Consider the following 16,079-nt stretch of genomic DNA (forward strand, 5'->3'; position numbering starts at 1 on the left):
GTTATGTATCACTAATAATCAGATTTAAACTATGATTTTTGAGGGTCATAAGGTACTAGGAAAACATTTAATTAGATATATTTTTCTTGAAAATATATAAAACAAAGCATATTCTATATTGTAGACATGAAAGGTTAAAATTTTCATAACTAAACAAAAAATAATGATTTAGGAAATAACAGTAAAAATACCAAGTCGATGTATCATTCATTGTCATTTTACAACCCAAACACATGAAAATTCAATATTTCAATTTTTTCCAACCCAAATATATTTTCATACCAAGTTTTCATAGATAAAATACGACTAACCAAGTTTGAGCTACAAAATGATGGAACATGTTAGTTTAAACTTTAAACATGAACATATGCAATATCACAAAAAGATAGGTGTTTTTTATAGTACCAAGGATGCCTTCAACCCAAATCTCTAGGCCAACAATGACTCCCTCCACCTTAGGCTACCCGGTATGGGGGCTTCTTCACACGTCTTGGGCTGAGGTGACAACCTCTCCCACGCGTGAACACCGCCCCCAAGTCCAGTGGGCTGCGTGTGGTGTGAGGCGGAAGACGGACGAAGACAGACTATTTGATTGGCCAATAAAATTCCGAACGTTACAACCGACCGTTATATCCATTAAAAAAGATAACTTTTTTTTTTTATTTTTTCAAATTCTCTATATATACATCCACTTTATTCACAATTTCCACTAAACCACACCCACATTTTTTCAAAACAAACACACACATCAGACCAAAAAATGGATAATTTTCCACCTCCAATTATTTCGTCTTCCGATGATAACGATTCCGATGATGATTTTATTTTGTATACGCTGTTATCCGCGGCACGAGACGTGGTACATGAGAAGGGCGAAAGTTCAAACGTCGACAAGAAGCATAGAAAATGGATCAACCGGGATTGAGAGGCGGCACATGAACTTTTGGTACGTGATTATTTTGCCGTTAGTAGTTTATATGATCTATCTAAATTCGAAGAACGTTTTCGTATTAGTAGAACTTTATTTTTACGTATAGCTAGAGATTTGGCACGTAATTATGAATTTTTTCAATTACGATGGGATGCTAGAGGTAAACGCGGTTTTACTACAATATAAAAATGTACGGTCGCTCTTAGACAGTTGGGATATGGTATAACCGCATACGCATCAGATGAGTATCTGAAAATATCTGAGAGGACGGGTCGAGAGTGTACATATTTATTTTGTGAGTATGTCATAGAGCTTTACCGTGATATATACTTGCGGCATCCGACTAAAAGGGATGTCGAACAGTTGTATGTCGCACATCAAGCGAAACATGGTTTTCCAGGGATGCTTGGTAGCATTGATTGTACACATTGGGAGTGGGAAAATTGTCCCAACGCGTGGCGTGGCCAGTTCACGCGAGGTGATCATGAGGTGCCGACTGTTATTTTGGAGGCGGTGGTTTCAAATGACCTATGGTTTTGGCATGCATTCTTTGGTATGGCCGGGTCAAACAATGACTTGAATGTGCTCCAAGCGTCTCCGATATTTAACGATATTTTACAGGGCAAAGCACCAGAAATGCCATATGTTGTCAATGGAAATGAATACAAGTATGGGTATTACCTAGGTGATGGGATATATCCAGAATACACTACATTTGTCAAGTCATACACTTTTCCAGCCGACAATAAACGGAAAATGTTCAAGTTAGCACAAGAATCTACAAGGAAGGATGTAGAACGGGCGTTTGGAATCCTCAAACAAAAGTGGCACATAATCAAACATCTGGCACGAACATGAGACAGAGAAAATTAAGGACGGTGTTGACTGCTTGTGCTATTTTACATAACATGATAATAGAAGAAGATGGTAGGGCTATTTGCTCATATACCACAAACGATATACTTAACCCACCCGCAGTAATACAAGTTGACAGTCCGACATACTTCTCAAGGGTTTTGGAAATACAAAACCGTGAAACACATCACAATATACGACACGATTTGACCGAATACATATGGGAACGACAATTTCAAGGGCAAAATGACGGTGAAGACGACAATGATGACGATGGTGACGATGAGGAGGATGACGATGGTGGCGACGATGCGGATGATACCAGTGACGACAACGACGACGATTAGAATTTTTCTATGTTTTTTATGTTTTTTAATTTTTATTTTATTTAGACAATGTAATGTTATTTTTCTATGTTTTTTATGTTTTTTAATTTTTATTTTATTTAGACAATGTAATGTTTAATTTTACTAATTTAAGTTTTAAATTTCTATGTTTTAATTAATGAAATGTGCTCTTATTTTTTTATGTTTTAAAAAATTAATGTATGTTATAAATTATGCTTTTTAATTAATATAATGTTCAAAAAATTAAAAAAATTAAAAAAAAAAATTTGTGGAGTGGTAACCATTTCCAGTCTTTAGTGAATTGGTGATGGGTTGGATGTGAAGCTGACATGACGCACATGTGGCAACACTTTTCCGGTGTGATGGATGTGACCACTCCCCATAGCCTTAAAGATTATAAAACCCTGACAATTATTTTATTAAACAAATACTAAAAAAAAAGAAGGCGGCTTTGTAAATGGATCTATCTATTTTCTATATTTATATTTATGTAATTATTAATATACGGTGATATTAAAATAAAAAAATGTGATTGATAAATTTAAAAGGAAACTACACGGGTACTCCAAAATAACATAAAAATGCTTATTATTGTAAGATTAAATCACACCTTTTTTTATTATATTATTTTATTAAATATAATAATTATAGTATATAAATCATCATTACTTAATTTTCCGTAATATTAAATCATACTTTTTCTATTATATTATTATTTTGTTAAAATTAAAGTATAATAATTTTTATAGTATATAAACCATTATTACTTAACTTTCAGTAATATACTTTATATAACGAAAAAGAACTTATTAAAAACTGAGATTAAATATGTATATTTTGTAAGGTGTAGGTTTTCTTAAATCACCTAATAAATTTTTGTAATTATGTGTAATAGTTTTTGTGGGTGATGGAGCCGATGATTTTTATGGTAGGTGAGATGTTAAGGTTAGGGGAGTCGTCACATTCAAGTTATCGGAAAAGCAAGCGTTGCCAACTCGACATCATCTCAGCTCCACTACCAACTTATTAGATATTGGAAATGGTTACCACTCCATAATATTTTTTTTTAACATTAAATTAAATAAAAAAGATAAATAAATATTTTACATTAATTAAAAAACATAGAAAATTAAACCTAAAAAATAGAAAATTAAAGATAAATTACTAAAAAAACATAGAAAATTAAACATAAATTACCAAAAAAACATTAAAAAAAATTAAATATAAATTGCTAAAAAAACATAGAATCTAGTTGAGATGTTTTTCGAGAACTTGTCGTTGAATTTTTTAAAAACGCACTTAAATTTTCCAAGTCGAGATCCGATTGCGGCTTCGTGTTGAAAAATGTGCTTAAATTTTCCAGGTCGAGACCCTCCGGTATGCACATATATACCACTCTAGGTAATGTTTAGTGAGAAGACTCACCTCGGGTAACTCGGATAATCTCGCTCTCGAAATACTGATCTAGCCTCTGCCTAACCACATAAACAATTTCCTCAACTAAATAACGGCTCCCAAGGCTAGGTTACTATTTCTACAATTCCACAGAAGGGTAAAAGACCATTTTATCCCTCCTTGACCCAAAAGTCCAAATGTTGACTAAAACCCTAAAAGTTAACGAAAGTCAACAGCAAGCAGTACACGGGGCGTACCAACTCGTGTACGCGGGTCGTACACCGGCTAACCAGAATTGGGGACTCGACCCCTACGCGTCGCGTACTGGGATTACGCCCAGCGTAAGTCCCAGTTTCATATTTCCTTCATTTTTAGTCTGAATCCATTAAGACCTAGGCTCATATTCCAGATCTAAGCTGTCTAATGCCTCTTAAGCCATAAAGTCAAAACCTTTAAGCCTTTGCATGGCTGTGAAGGTATCATTCACTTCAAACATTTAACCTCTTTCCCCATTAAGCCTTAAACTCTTGCATGACTCAACCTTAACGTCCAAGATTGGATTTTTATGAACCCACAACTCATATTACTCTGAAATAGGGCAGATCTAGGCTTATGGCGACCATTTTCTCATAAAGTCTCCACCTTGGGACCAAAAACTCTAAAACTTGGTCCATGAAGCACAAATAAAAAATGATAAGGAAAGCTTTGAGCTTTTTACCTCCAAGTGAAGCTCCACCCCTCTATAGAACTCAGATCCAAGCTTGTATTCCAACTTCTAGCCTCCACAAGAACCTCCTCTTCTTCTTCATTATCACACAAAGGCACTTTCTAGCTCAATAACACTCACATACAAGCTTAAGAACGATGATATTGCTCTCTTAGGGTTTCTCTCTATGGAATGGTGGTTGGGGACAAGACCATATCATTCCTTTTATAGTCCTTAAGCCACAATTAAGGTTTTGTATCTGGGCCAGCTACGCCCAGCGTAACCCTTGGTACGCCTAGCGTACCTAGGCGAGTCCGCGTCCAAAATAAGCAGATAAGTACGAGTGGCGTACTCTTCTGTACACCCAACGTACTCAAATGCCATACATTTCCTTAAGGGGCTAAACTTAACACCTTGATAAAGAAGAAGGGTTTAAGAGATGCACCTGAATTTCGGACTGTTACAGTTTGTACATACTATATACTAATGTTGATTCACAATCATGTTTCTTTTTTGCCCCTGGATAAATGATGTTTGTCGAAAGTGACTGCAAACTTGGGTAAATGGAAGGAAAAAATAAATGAGGGGCTGAGGGCATATTTGGAAACAATCGAGACTTAATGGGCAAAATCTTTGTTAAGTCATTCTTTTTGTTTTAAGTAAAAGAAACACTCATATATATGCAAATCCTATCAGATATTCAGATTAAGTCTTGCACCCATTAAGCCCATTAAATGAAAAAGGAACCATTTAGAAGCAGATGACACTTGCTACATGATGGTGAAGTATATGTTTTTGATACTATAGCACCTTACTTTGATTTATTTGTTTATTACATCGTCTTACCTTCATATCTCCCTATTACAAAATTGTATTTTATAAATAAAGCTGCAATGATGAATAACTTTGAACTAATTGTTTTTTGCAGGTTGAAAAGAGAGATGTGGTTGGGTTACAAGTGTCACACCCCAAAACCAAGAACGACGGAAACGTTCTGGGGCGGAGGACGTCATGTATAGTATCACAACATAGAAATATAGTAAACAAGCAAACAATATCATCCATTGAATTAACAAAGTATTTTAATACAAGTGTGTTATGTATTGTTTATAGACACCAAAAATATGAATCAAAATAAAAGATGAGTCTTGTAAGTGCTCCATCTTCTCAAAAGCTGGCATCGGTACCTGTCTACTGATGACCTGAGAATACAAGTTATTTTGAAAGAGTTTATCAGCATTAAAGCTGGTGAGTCTATAAGTATTTAGTGTCATGTTTTGTATGAAAATGTTTGTAAGTGTTCGAATGTAAGAGTACGTAAAATGTTTGTTAGTGTTTGTTTGTATTTCCTAGAAAACCCTATGTTTTCCATTAAAAGCAACCTTCTACCAAGGCATCAAGTGTAATGTATGTATGTTCATTGTAAAAGTGAGTATTTTTCCCAAACGTGAATATCATTAGTAAAATATAGTTTTACATTACCTTTCACGTGAGGAGATAACAAGATAGATGTAATGGGAAAATAATAAAGTACTATAGTGTAATAATGTTATAATTATTATTGTACTAACTACGTTAATCCAATTGTTAATTAAGGTATAATATGATGTAATTGTAACCATACTTGATCGACCTAGTGAAACACGACGCTCAAAGACGTCGAGATGTTATGACATTCATCACCCGAAGACCTGCAGGTCCCACTGTAGCTAGCAGGAAGGTGTAGGACGGTCAGTCTAGTATAGATCTATACACGAATTCACGCTCTCCCTTCAGGAGACTCTGGATAAAAGACGAGCCATGACAGAAATGCCGTGCCCCGAAGTAGCGCCTCACATTTATAACATAGTGTGTATATAGTGTATGTAATAGTGTAGTGTATGTCTTTCCTGATCCTCATCATAGTGAGTTCTCTAGTGTAGTATATAGTGTGTATGAACAATATGTATTAGTGTATGTTCTCTCTGACTCTCATTATAGTGTGAGACAACCCGAAAATTTCTAACTTGCATTCTTCATTTCTTATCAATAATAGACTCGTTTTGCTATCTTTTAGTACCATTTAGGGTCTATTGGAGCGTTCTAAACGTGTTATAATCAAGGTTGGAGTGTGGAAATGGGTTAACTCAAAGTGTAGGATTCAAAAAGAGGCGAAACACTCCAGCACATGGAGTGTGCGGCCACACACATGTGTTTGCGGCCTCACACCCTTCCTAACCGCTCACTCCACCTATATATACCACACTTAGTCATTTTTGAACATTTCCTTCACTTCTTCAAGCATAGAACACGAAATCCTCTCAAGTATCATCCATTCTCCTTGAAGATCTTCATAAAAGGTACCAAGAACACCAAGAACACCATCTGGCCGCACACATGGCAGCACACACGATCTGGCAGCACACATGGCCGCACACATGTGCTGGTAGCACACTAGGCCGCACACCTGGCCGCACACATACATATAGTGTGTATTTTCGCCATACACCCTCTTGTATAGCCTTATAAACCCTCATACAATCATATATGATTGTAACACTTCACTATAAGTGTTTACTAGTCCCTAAGGTGGTCCAAAAATCATTATTCAGTCGTTCATAACACTAATTATATTCATATATGTGTCAATATATGCTAAATAGGATTCGCGTGTGTACTCAAGTCACCACTTGATACTTAGCAACTGATCCAACATTTTCATCAGAACCACTCACTACAGGTGAGTTCATACCCCTTAATTAATGTTTTAAATTGCTTTTAAATGTTTTATGGGGGGGGGGGGATACAAGTAGAATCATGCTAGTTATTATATCAATCACATGTGATTAATAAGTAGAATTATGCTAGTTATTATATCAATCACATGTAATTAATACGCAACATTCAAATGATTTACTACACATTAACCGTTTTACCAAACAGGTTCCTCAAATGATTTTCTTAAATGTTTTATATGTTTAAAAATCCTTATTAAACTTTTCATTACACACTGTATGACCCTTTTCCAACTATTTTACTCCGATCCGTTTTACTCCAAACTATTACCAAATCGTTTTACTTCAAACTGTTTTATCGATTGACATCAAGTCGATCTTCTCTTAAGATAATAATTATGTTCAAAGGTTTTACAAAACTTATTTATGCTTTTATATTATAATTTGCATGCCTCTATATGTATAGTTATATAAGAAATGTTTAAAAGACTTAGGAAGGCTATCCACCCTATTTCCTTTTCGCGCTTGAGATGTGGTCTGGTGGGATATCGGGTACTCGTCCGAAGGTCGTTTAAATATTAGTTATATAACACATGTACATATATAGTCATAAAGGCCCTTCCAGTTCATCCCATGTCGTTGGGTAGCAAGGGTATACATCCATGTCCATACGTACCAGTTATATTACTAGTAAATTACCATTGGAGTGGTTTAGGGAGATACTAGAACTATTACTAGAACAAGATATCATACAATGAGTCAGTTCATTCATGAGTGAATACTTTCTAGAACATTACAGTACATTACTATACTTGCTAGATAGAGAGAGAACACACATTATAGCTAGCACACGTAGAACATTACAATACACTACTATACAATTACATGATCACACTTACATAAGTACAATTACATGATCACACTTACATAAGTACAAATTACTTGATCACACTTACATAAGTACAATTACATGATCACACTTACATGAGTACAATTACATGATCACACTTACACGAGTACACCTACATATACATAGAACAGATGTCACTAGGTGCTATAGCATGGACCCAATTCAGGATCTAACTATACTGATGAATCACAACGCAATTATGATAGTTATATCGAGTATACATGATCATAGTAATGTGGATGCTCACGGCTTGCAGATATGCAGGGGTCGTGGGTAGGTCCCAAAATCCCTTTGATAGGGGAGCGTACAGCCTGGGATCTAGACATCACATTATACCTTATCCCTCAAATAAGGCAGCTGAGTACCGATGTAGTTATTTATTACAAATGCTACAGTACTTACAAGATTACCTTAGACTTAAGGTAATTGGTACGGTTGTAGTTCAACACTACCCCATAGTACTATTTCGTTTTCCCATTTACATTCACTTCGTGCACATTCACACGACGCACGGTAATGTAGAAACTATATTTTTGGTTAATGATAGTCATACCTGGGAAAATACATACTCTTACAAGAGACACACGCATAGACACTAGATGCCTTGGTAGAAGGCTACAACCAGAGCAGTTAGGTCTTGGTAGAAGACTACATTCAGAACAATTAAGTCTTGGTAGAAGACTGCTTTTGTTACTAATAGGAATCATAGGGATTTCTAGGACTTTTCAAACGTTTACAGTTGTTTTACAAACATTTTCATACATACAGTTCATTTACATTTTCAATACTTATAATTCGTATACATACAAATACTTACATTTCAAATACCTACAAGTATTTACATACAAATTAAGACACTAAAATACTTATGATCTCACCAACCTTAAAGCTGATACTCGCTTTCAAAATTACTTGTATCCTCAGGTCATCATAGACAGGTACCGATGCAAGGATTAGGGAAGATGGAGCTCGTTGAAGACTCATCTTTCATTTTGATTTATGCTTTAGTGTTTATCAAAATTTAACAGAACACACTTGTATAATAATTATATTATTAATGAAATAGATGATGTTGTTGCTTGTTTACTACTTTACATTGTTGTGATACTGTACATGACGTCCTCCGCCCTAGAACGTTTCCGCCGTTCTTGGTTTTGGGGTGTGACAGATTGGTATCAGAGCATTGTTTATAGTGAATTAAGTATATCAACCCATAAAAGATATACTAACTATAAATACATAAGGGATTAAAAATACTCTGACCAAGAGTTTATACTTTAAATAATAAAATATTTAAGTAAGTATACGTGCCTGCATTCATACTAAAACCAATGTCACTAGGGTAGTACAAAAAGAATTACGATTGTTGGGCAACACAGGTGAGCTTAGAGACATATGGTCAAAACTGGGAAGATATAGCCTGATCACCTATATTATTCGAGGGTTGACTAGCATGTGCCTAAGTTTAATTGTGTGGTTGCAACAATGCTAAAATCTTACCAACCCTACCACAATGAGAACAATAGAACATAACATTAAAATTTAAAATACTATAGGAGTATTTGGTGTTACTATAAGTACTTTATACATGAGAACTAAAACGGGATCTTCATTACTAAGTTGATAGTTGCTAAGTGGATACACTAAGGCTATATGTAATTAGGATGTTATAGACTTAGAATCTATGAAAATTTTACTTCACCCCTATTCTGTGTGAATATGGAGTTAAGGTCACTTATTCGAAGGTCTATCCTGTTTAGATTACACATAACTGGTATGCACTTCACAAATAGCAATGTAACTAATGAAGGTTTTCTAAATAATCATCTAGATAGTTCGTCTAATAATTATTCTCTTAACCTAAATTCTCGCTTAGAAAACATGGCTGGACTCCATCCCCACGGCAACCAGTATCTTCCGAACGAAGTCATTGCTGGTTGGTTTGGAGAAGAACCAGAGAATGATCATCCTATCCTTTTGAATGATCACCATGATGAAGACCTTTCTGATGATGCTAACTCCGAACCAGAGGTTGAGAACCTACCCCGAGCAGCTCCATTTCCAATTCTTAACCCTCGTCCGGCTTTTCATGGCCCGACGCCTGGGTGGGTGGAATGCTTGGAAACATGAAGCCAAGGACAAGATCAGCCCATACCATATGATGGTGACCGAAGCTTTTATGACCTGAGCAATGGGGGCTCAGCAGACAGAGTCTTGCCAATCTCGGTCCGTAGAGTGGCCCGGAATGAGATTCAAGGCAGGACAGCCCTACATCAGATTACCAAAGTTGTCGCCGATGCGAGAATGCATACCCTCCGCACCATTCGTCTAGAAGATGCTCGCGAGAGATCAGAAAGAAACCATGAAACCCTGCTGCGAGCACTGGCTGAATCACGAGCCGAAGTCATAGAGCTCCGAGTACGCCAAAGGGTGTACGAAAGACACCTACTTGATGTAGAGCGTCAACTGGCTGAACTGAGAGTTCACCTGAGGGATGACCATCGTCAGAAGTATATTCTTTACCTTACTTTCCTTGTTAGAAAGTAATCGTTTTCTGTCTTTGCCCGATGTGGCATTTTCTATGAAATTACCTTGTACTGTAAGTACTTTAGGTTAGGTCCTTATGCTGTCGAGAACTATCTTCCCTGGATATGATGTAAGACCTTTACAAGGTCATTTTCCCGAACTTTTACGTCATGAATATCAAAGATTTTGACAGTCGGCTAACTTCTGTGTCATTCTTTATTCAAGTACTCTTATCATACTTTCATTTGAGTCTATCTGAGACATGCTTTAGTCAAGTCATTGGACTATAGTAATTTAGCCCCGGAGACATTTCCAAGTCTCTTTTAGTGGTTGGATCTTGATATTCACCAACCCACGATACCTCGGCTTGAACGACAAACGTCTTGAGATCATTCTACGAACTTACTTCCACCCGTTACTAGGACTGCATCATAGGGATGTAGGTCAACCCCTTCATAAACACACCTCCACTCAGTACTAGGACTGCATCATAGGGATGTAGGTCAAATTTTCGAAAACATAATTCTATTCTTTACATAACAGTCGAACTACACCTAGGGTCAACCAGAATCGCTCACAAAAATCCTTATCTTTCATGTTACAGAATCATGTCGTCATCCAAAAACAATCAGCCGAGCAACGAAACCCCTATCCTCCATATCGACGCCGCTACATTACAAGCTGCAGTAGCAGCTGCTGTGACAACTTTCCTTACACACCTCAACCCAGGCATCACAAGCCAGACTGACAATGGAGTCGAGAGTTTCGATGGTAGTACCAAACCGGGAAACCAACAAACAGTAACAGTCACAGGCTCGCAAAGCCGAAAGACAGAAAACAAGAAACGAAGGCGTCAAGCTCAGAAGGAACGCAAGAAATCCCAAAAACTTGCCATGCAACAGCAACAAGTGGAAACCCCTGCCATTCCCGTACCGAGCAGGCCATACGAGGGAAAATTCCCGAGGTGTGATAAGTGTAGTTTCCACCATCATGGGGCTTGCCATGAGATGCAATGTTGCAATTGCCTAAAAATAGGACACCATGCTTGTGGCTGTGGAGCACCGACACGACCTATCACTCAAGTCCCTTTCATCGGGACTAACCCTACACACGAGAGTAGTTATAACGTCGAACGCTTTAGGAAGCAATTTTCAAAGTGGAGTAACGAGGAAGGCACTCGTGTCCACATAACACTGGCTAAACACCGCAATCCCGTCACCAAAGCTAGTACTAGCCAGTCATGCCACCAATGCGGGGAGATAGGGCACTTCAAGAAGGATTGCCCTATAGCAAAGAACTCTGGCGTAAATGGGAGAATTCTCAGGATCACAGCTGCGGGAGAACCTGCTCCGGAACCCATGTTAATGTAATTAAGACGTTTCGTTGTAACAGACTTATAAACTATCCAGAACAAGTGCAACTAGATTCTTACCTTTTGCGAGATCCTATCTGTATAGGGATTCTTGTGCTGTGTATACTTGTCTTTTCTAGTATATCTTATTCGCAGCAATAGTCTTGTGGTAAATCTAAAGTACCGTAACTCTGTTCATGGTTGCACGGTTGTGTTTTGTCTGTAAACGTCTTATGTTCAAATCTAATGTCTTTAAGTTTCAGTATGATTCCGACATTATCATACGACTCGATTCAATTTGATCCTCACAAAAACAACTTCATACGTACATCTCTTTCTTCTAGATTACTTTTCCAGCGAAGCCGTCATGTCAAAACACCGAAGTACTCATGCCAGGAGTACCTCTTAGTTATTTTCTTTCCGAAGAAATCCACGAAGTACCACTCGTGCAGTACGTCAAGTTCAATCCGAAGATTTATACGATTGATCTATCACTGAGGAATGTATGCATAAGAGTGATATATAATCAAGGTTCTACAGGTTTAGAATTGATGATTCCACTTTAACTTCTTTTCCCCGATGGGATATGAGCTTAAAGAAGAATCAGTTATTCGACTACCTTTTCAATCTTAATTATATACGACTCGTATACACGAAATTGTGATTGTGAAACCAGGTATGAATTCTAATATGAACTTCAGGACGGAGAACTGCCTAAGCCTACGAGTAATCGCATCGTCATGTGAACAAACTTAGAACCCATTACGACTCTTGTAAACAGATCGCCCTATAGTCTAAACACCTACGGAGATACCAGAACAGTACCAACAACTTAACGAACTGCACAACGATAGAATAAGAAGACTAGGCTTCTCACCCTGGAGAACCCCCAGTCTTATTCTCCCAGAGATCGACGGATTGCCTCGTATGTTCCTCGGATATCGAGGATTCCGTCAAGATTTTCATTAGAAATCGTTATCTCTGCCTCGCATAGATGAAATGGTTGAGCAAACGCAAGGAAAGAATTACTTTCGGAAATGGATCTGAGATCCGAATATCACCAGTTCGACTGTTAGGGAAGGATGTCCGGAAGACTATCTTCCGAATTCGATGCGGACACTTCGAGTCCGTAGTGATACCCTTCGGATAGGACCAATACGCCCATAGCTTTCATGAGCTAAACGAGTAGGGTACGTCTTTCTTACTTGGATCATTTCGTCATTTCTCCATGTAATGACTTACTTATCTACCCTCGTAGTAAGAAGAAAACCCATGGAAACATTTCCTACAGAGAAACTTTTAGCGAAGTTCTCTAGGCACGAGTTTTGAAATTGAAGAGTCGAATTTCTATGACATATTGATAGTAATGTGGGAAATTTTGAGTACTTTTTCAATTTGTCAAAACCGTTGAGCATTTGTCAACACCAGAGACGCCGATAGTCTTTCTCCAAGTTCTAGGTCTTACAGACCTACTGTCATAGTTCATTCAGAACCCCTCACAAATTATAGAAATCTTTACGACTTTGACCCAGCAAGGGGTGGCCCTTGACTGGGAAGTTAAACAAGAAAAAGAAACCTTGGAAATTCCAAGTGAGAGACCAAGTTCTTTAGGGAAAATCACTCTAGGAATGGCTTAATATGCTTCGTATCACGTGGAAAGCTAAATCCAAGATATATAGGACCTCCGAGATTCTTATCAGAATCGGTCCTGTATCTCGTAGACTAGATCTACTCCGCGAACTCGGTAACGTACATTTTACCCTTCGCGTCTCGATCTTGAAACCGTACCTTTCCGTTAGGACTCTTGTAAGTCCACTCGTCGAGATTCTCGCCTTCATATTAGAACCATAGTGACCCTCGACCGAGAGGTCAAGCGGACGAAGCATCACCACTGCCCGTTAGTGAAGGTTCGTTGGGATACCAACCAAGAACCCGATTTCACTTAGGAGCGCTAGAACCAATCGATTAGGAAGTTTCCTCCTCATGACTCGATCATTCGTACCTACTCCCTTGTCTAAATTCTAATTTCGGGACGAAATTCCCTTTAACGGGGGGATGACGTGACAACCCGAAAATTTCTAACTTGCATTCTTCATTTCTTATCAATAATAGACTCGTTTTGCTATCTTTTAGTACCATTTAGGGTCTATTGGAGCGTTCTAAACGTGTTATAATCAAGGTTGGAGTGTGGAAATGGGTTAACTCAAAGTGTAGGATTCAAAAAGAGGCGAAACACTCCAGCACATGGAGTGTGCGGCCACACACATGTGTTTGCGGCCTCACACCCTTCCTAACCGCTCACTCCACCTATATATACCACACTTAGTCATTTTTGAACATTTCCTTCACTTCTTCAAGCATAGAACACGAAATCCTCTCAAGTATCATCCATTCTCCTTGAAGATCTTCATAAAAGGTACCAAGAACACCAAGAACACCATCTGGCCGCACACATGGCAGCACACACGATCTGGCAGCACACATGGCCGCACACATGTGCTGGTAGCACACCTGGCCGCACACATACATATAGTGTGTATTTTCGCCATACACCCTCTTGTATAGCCTTATAAACCCTCATACAATCATATATGATTGTAAAACTTCACTATAAGTGTTTACTAGTCCCTAAGGTGGTCCAAAAATCATTATTCAGTCGTTCATAACACTAATTATATTCATATATGTGTCAATATATGCTAAATAGGATTCGCGTGTGTACTCAAGTCACCACTTGATACTTAGCAACTGATCCAACATTTTCATCAGAACCACTCACTACAGGTGAGTTCATACCCCTTAATTAATGTTTTAAATTGCTTTTAAATGTTTTATGGGGGGGGGGGGGATACAAGTAGAATCATGCTAGTTATTATATCAATCACATGTGATTAATAAGTAGAATTATGCTAGTTATTATATCAATCACATGTAATTAATACGCAACATTCAAATGATTTACTACACATTAACCGTTTTACCAAACAGGTTCCTCAAATGATTTTCTTAAATGTTTTATATGTTTAAAAATCCTTATTAAACTTTTCATTACACACTGTATGACCCTTTTCCAACTATTTTACTCCGATCCGTTTTACTCCAAACTATTACCAAATCGTTTTACTTCAAACTGTTTTATCGATTGACATCAAGTCGATCTTCTCTTAAGATAATAATTATGTTCAAAGGTTTTACAAAACTTATTTATGCTTTTATATTATAAATTGCATGCCTCTACATGTATAGTTATATAAGAAATGTCTAAAAGACTTAGGAAGGCTATCCACCCTATTTCCTTTTTGCGCTTGAGATGTGGTCTGGTGGGATATCGGGTACTCGTCCGAAGGTCGTTTAAATATTAGTTATATAACACATGTACATATATAGTCATAAAGGCCCTTCCAATTCATCCCATGCCTTTGGGTAGCAAGGGTATACATCCATGTCCATACGTACCAGTTATATTACTAGTAAATTACCATTGGAGTGGTTTAGGAAGATACTAGAACTATTACTAGAACAAGATATCATACAATGAGTCAGTTCATTCATGAGTGAATACTTTCTAGAACATTACAGTACCTTACTATACTTGCTAGATAGAGAGAGAACACACATTACAGCTAGCACACGTTGTGACAACCCGAAATTTCCATTCTGAACAAACCATTCCAAGCCAATAGAAGTAGAGCAGTTACAGTGAAAACTCAGATTTCGAGTATAAGTTTGGAAGTTTTCAGGATTTTACACCTAAGGAAATATTAGGAGAGTGGATGCACTAGGGTTTTGTGCAACACTGTAATTCCAATACTCTAGGACATTAGAGTTCATTTCGAGAATAGAAATATTTTCTGCCAAAAATCTCAGGACTATAAATAGAATTCTGAACCAAATTGGTTCATTAGTTGAATTCCAATTAGAGAAAAGCCAAATTCTCTCTCACGGATCTTCGGGTTTTTATCCCAAATTGTGAGTAACTCTTTCTAGTAGTGTTAGAAAGCTTTAAATGTGTTCATAACATAGATTACATAGCTAAATCATCCGATTTAGGAGTTTACTCCCCAAGGTGTTCTTGGGCGGTAAACTCCCGAAACCAAGCCTAGATTGTCCCCCGTGATTAGTAACTACCTTGGACTTGTATAGGAGTGTGTTAGGGACAAGAAATCAACCAAGAACCACCCAAGTTAGGAGTTCACGGCCCAAGAATAGCTTAGGCCGTCAACTCCCTTGTAACTTGCTCAAATGGTGCTTTTAAGGCACCTAAGGCTTAGACTTTATTATAAACATGTACCCTAAAGTGTTTAGAACCTAGAAAACATAAGGAAGCACAAGTGTTGAGGAGTT

General features: G+C 37.5%; 1 protein-coding gene across 1 annotated transcript; it reads left to right on the forward strand.

The window, feature by feature from the left end:
- The first annotated feature begins 760 nt into the window (after window positions 1-760).
- On the forward strand, window positions 761-1,789 carry LOC111885882 (uncharacterized). The gene is made up of 2 exons (XM_023882121.1): window positions 761-859; window positions 1,142-1,789. The coding sequence occupies exons 1-2, from the start codon at window positions 761-763 to the stop codon at window positions 1,787-1,789; spliced, it is 747 nt and encodes a 248-aa protein (XP_023737889.1).
- Window positions 1,790-16,079: the final 14,290 nt, after the last annotated feature.

The sequence above is a fragment of the Lactuca sativa genome, chromosome 4, assembly GCF_002870075.4.
Source record: "Lactuca sativa cultivar Salinas chromosome 4, Lsat_Salinas_v11, whole genome shotgun sequence".
Lineage (NCBI taxonomy): Eukaryota > Viridiplantae > Streptophyta > Magnoliopsida > Asterales > Asteraceae > Lactuca > Lactuca sativa.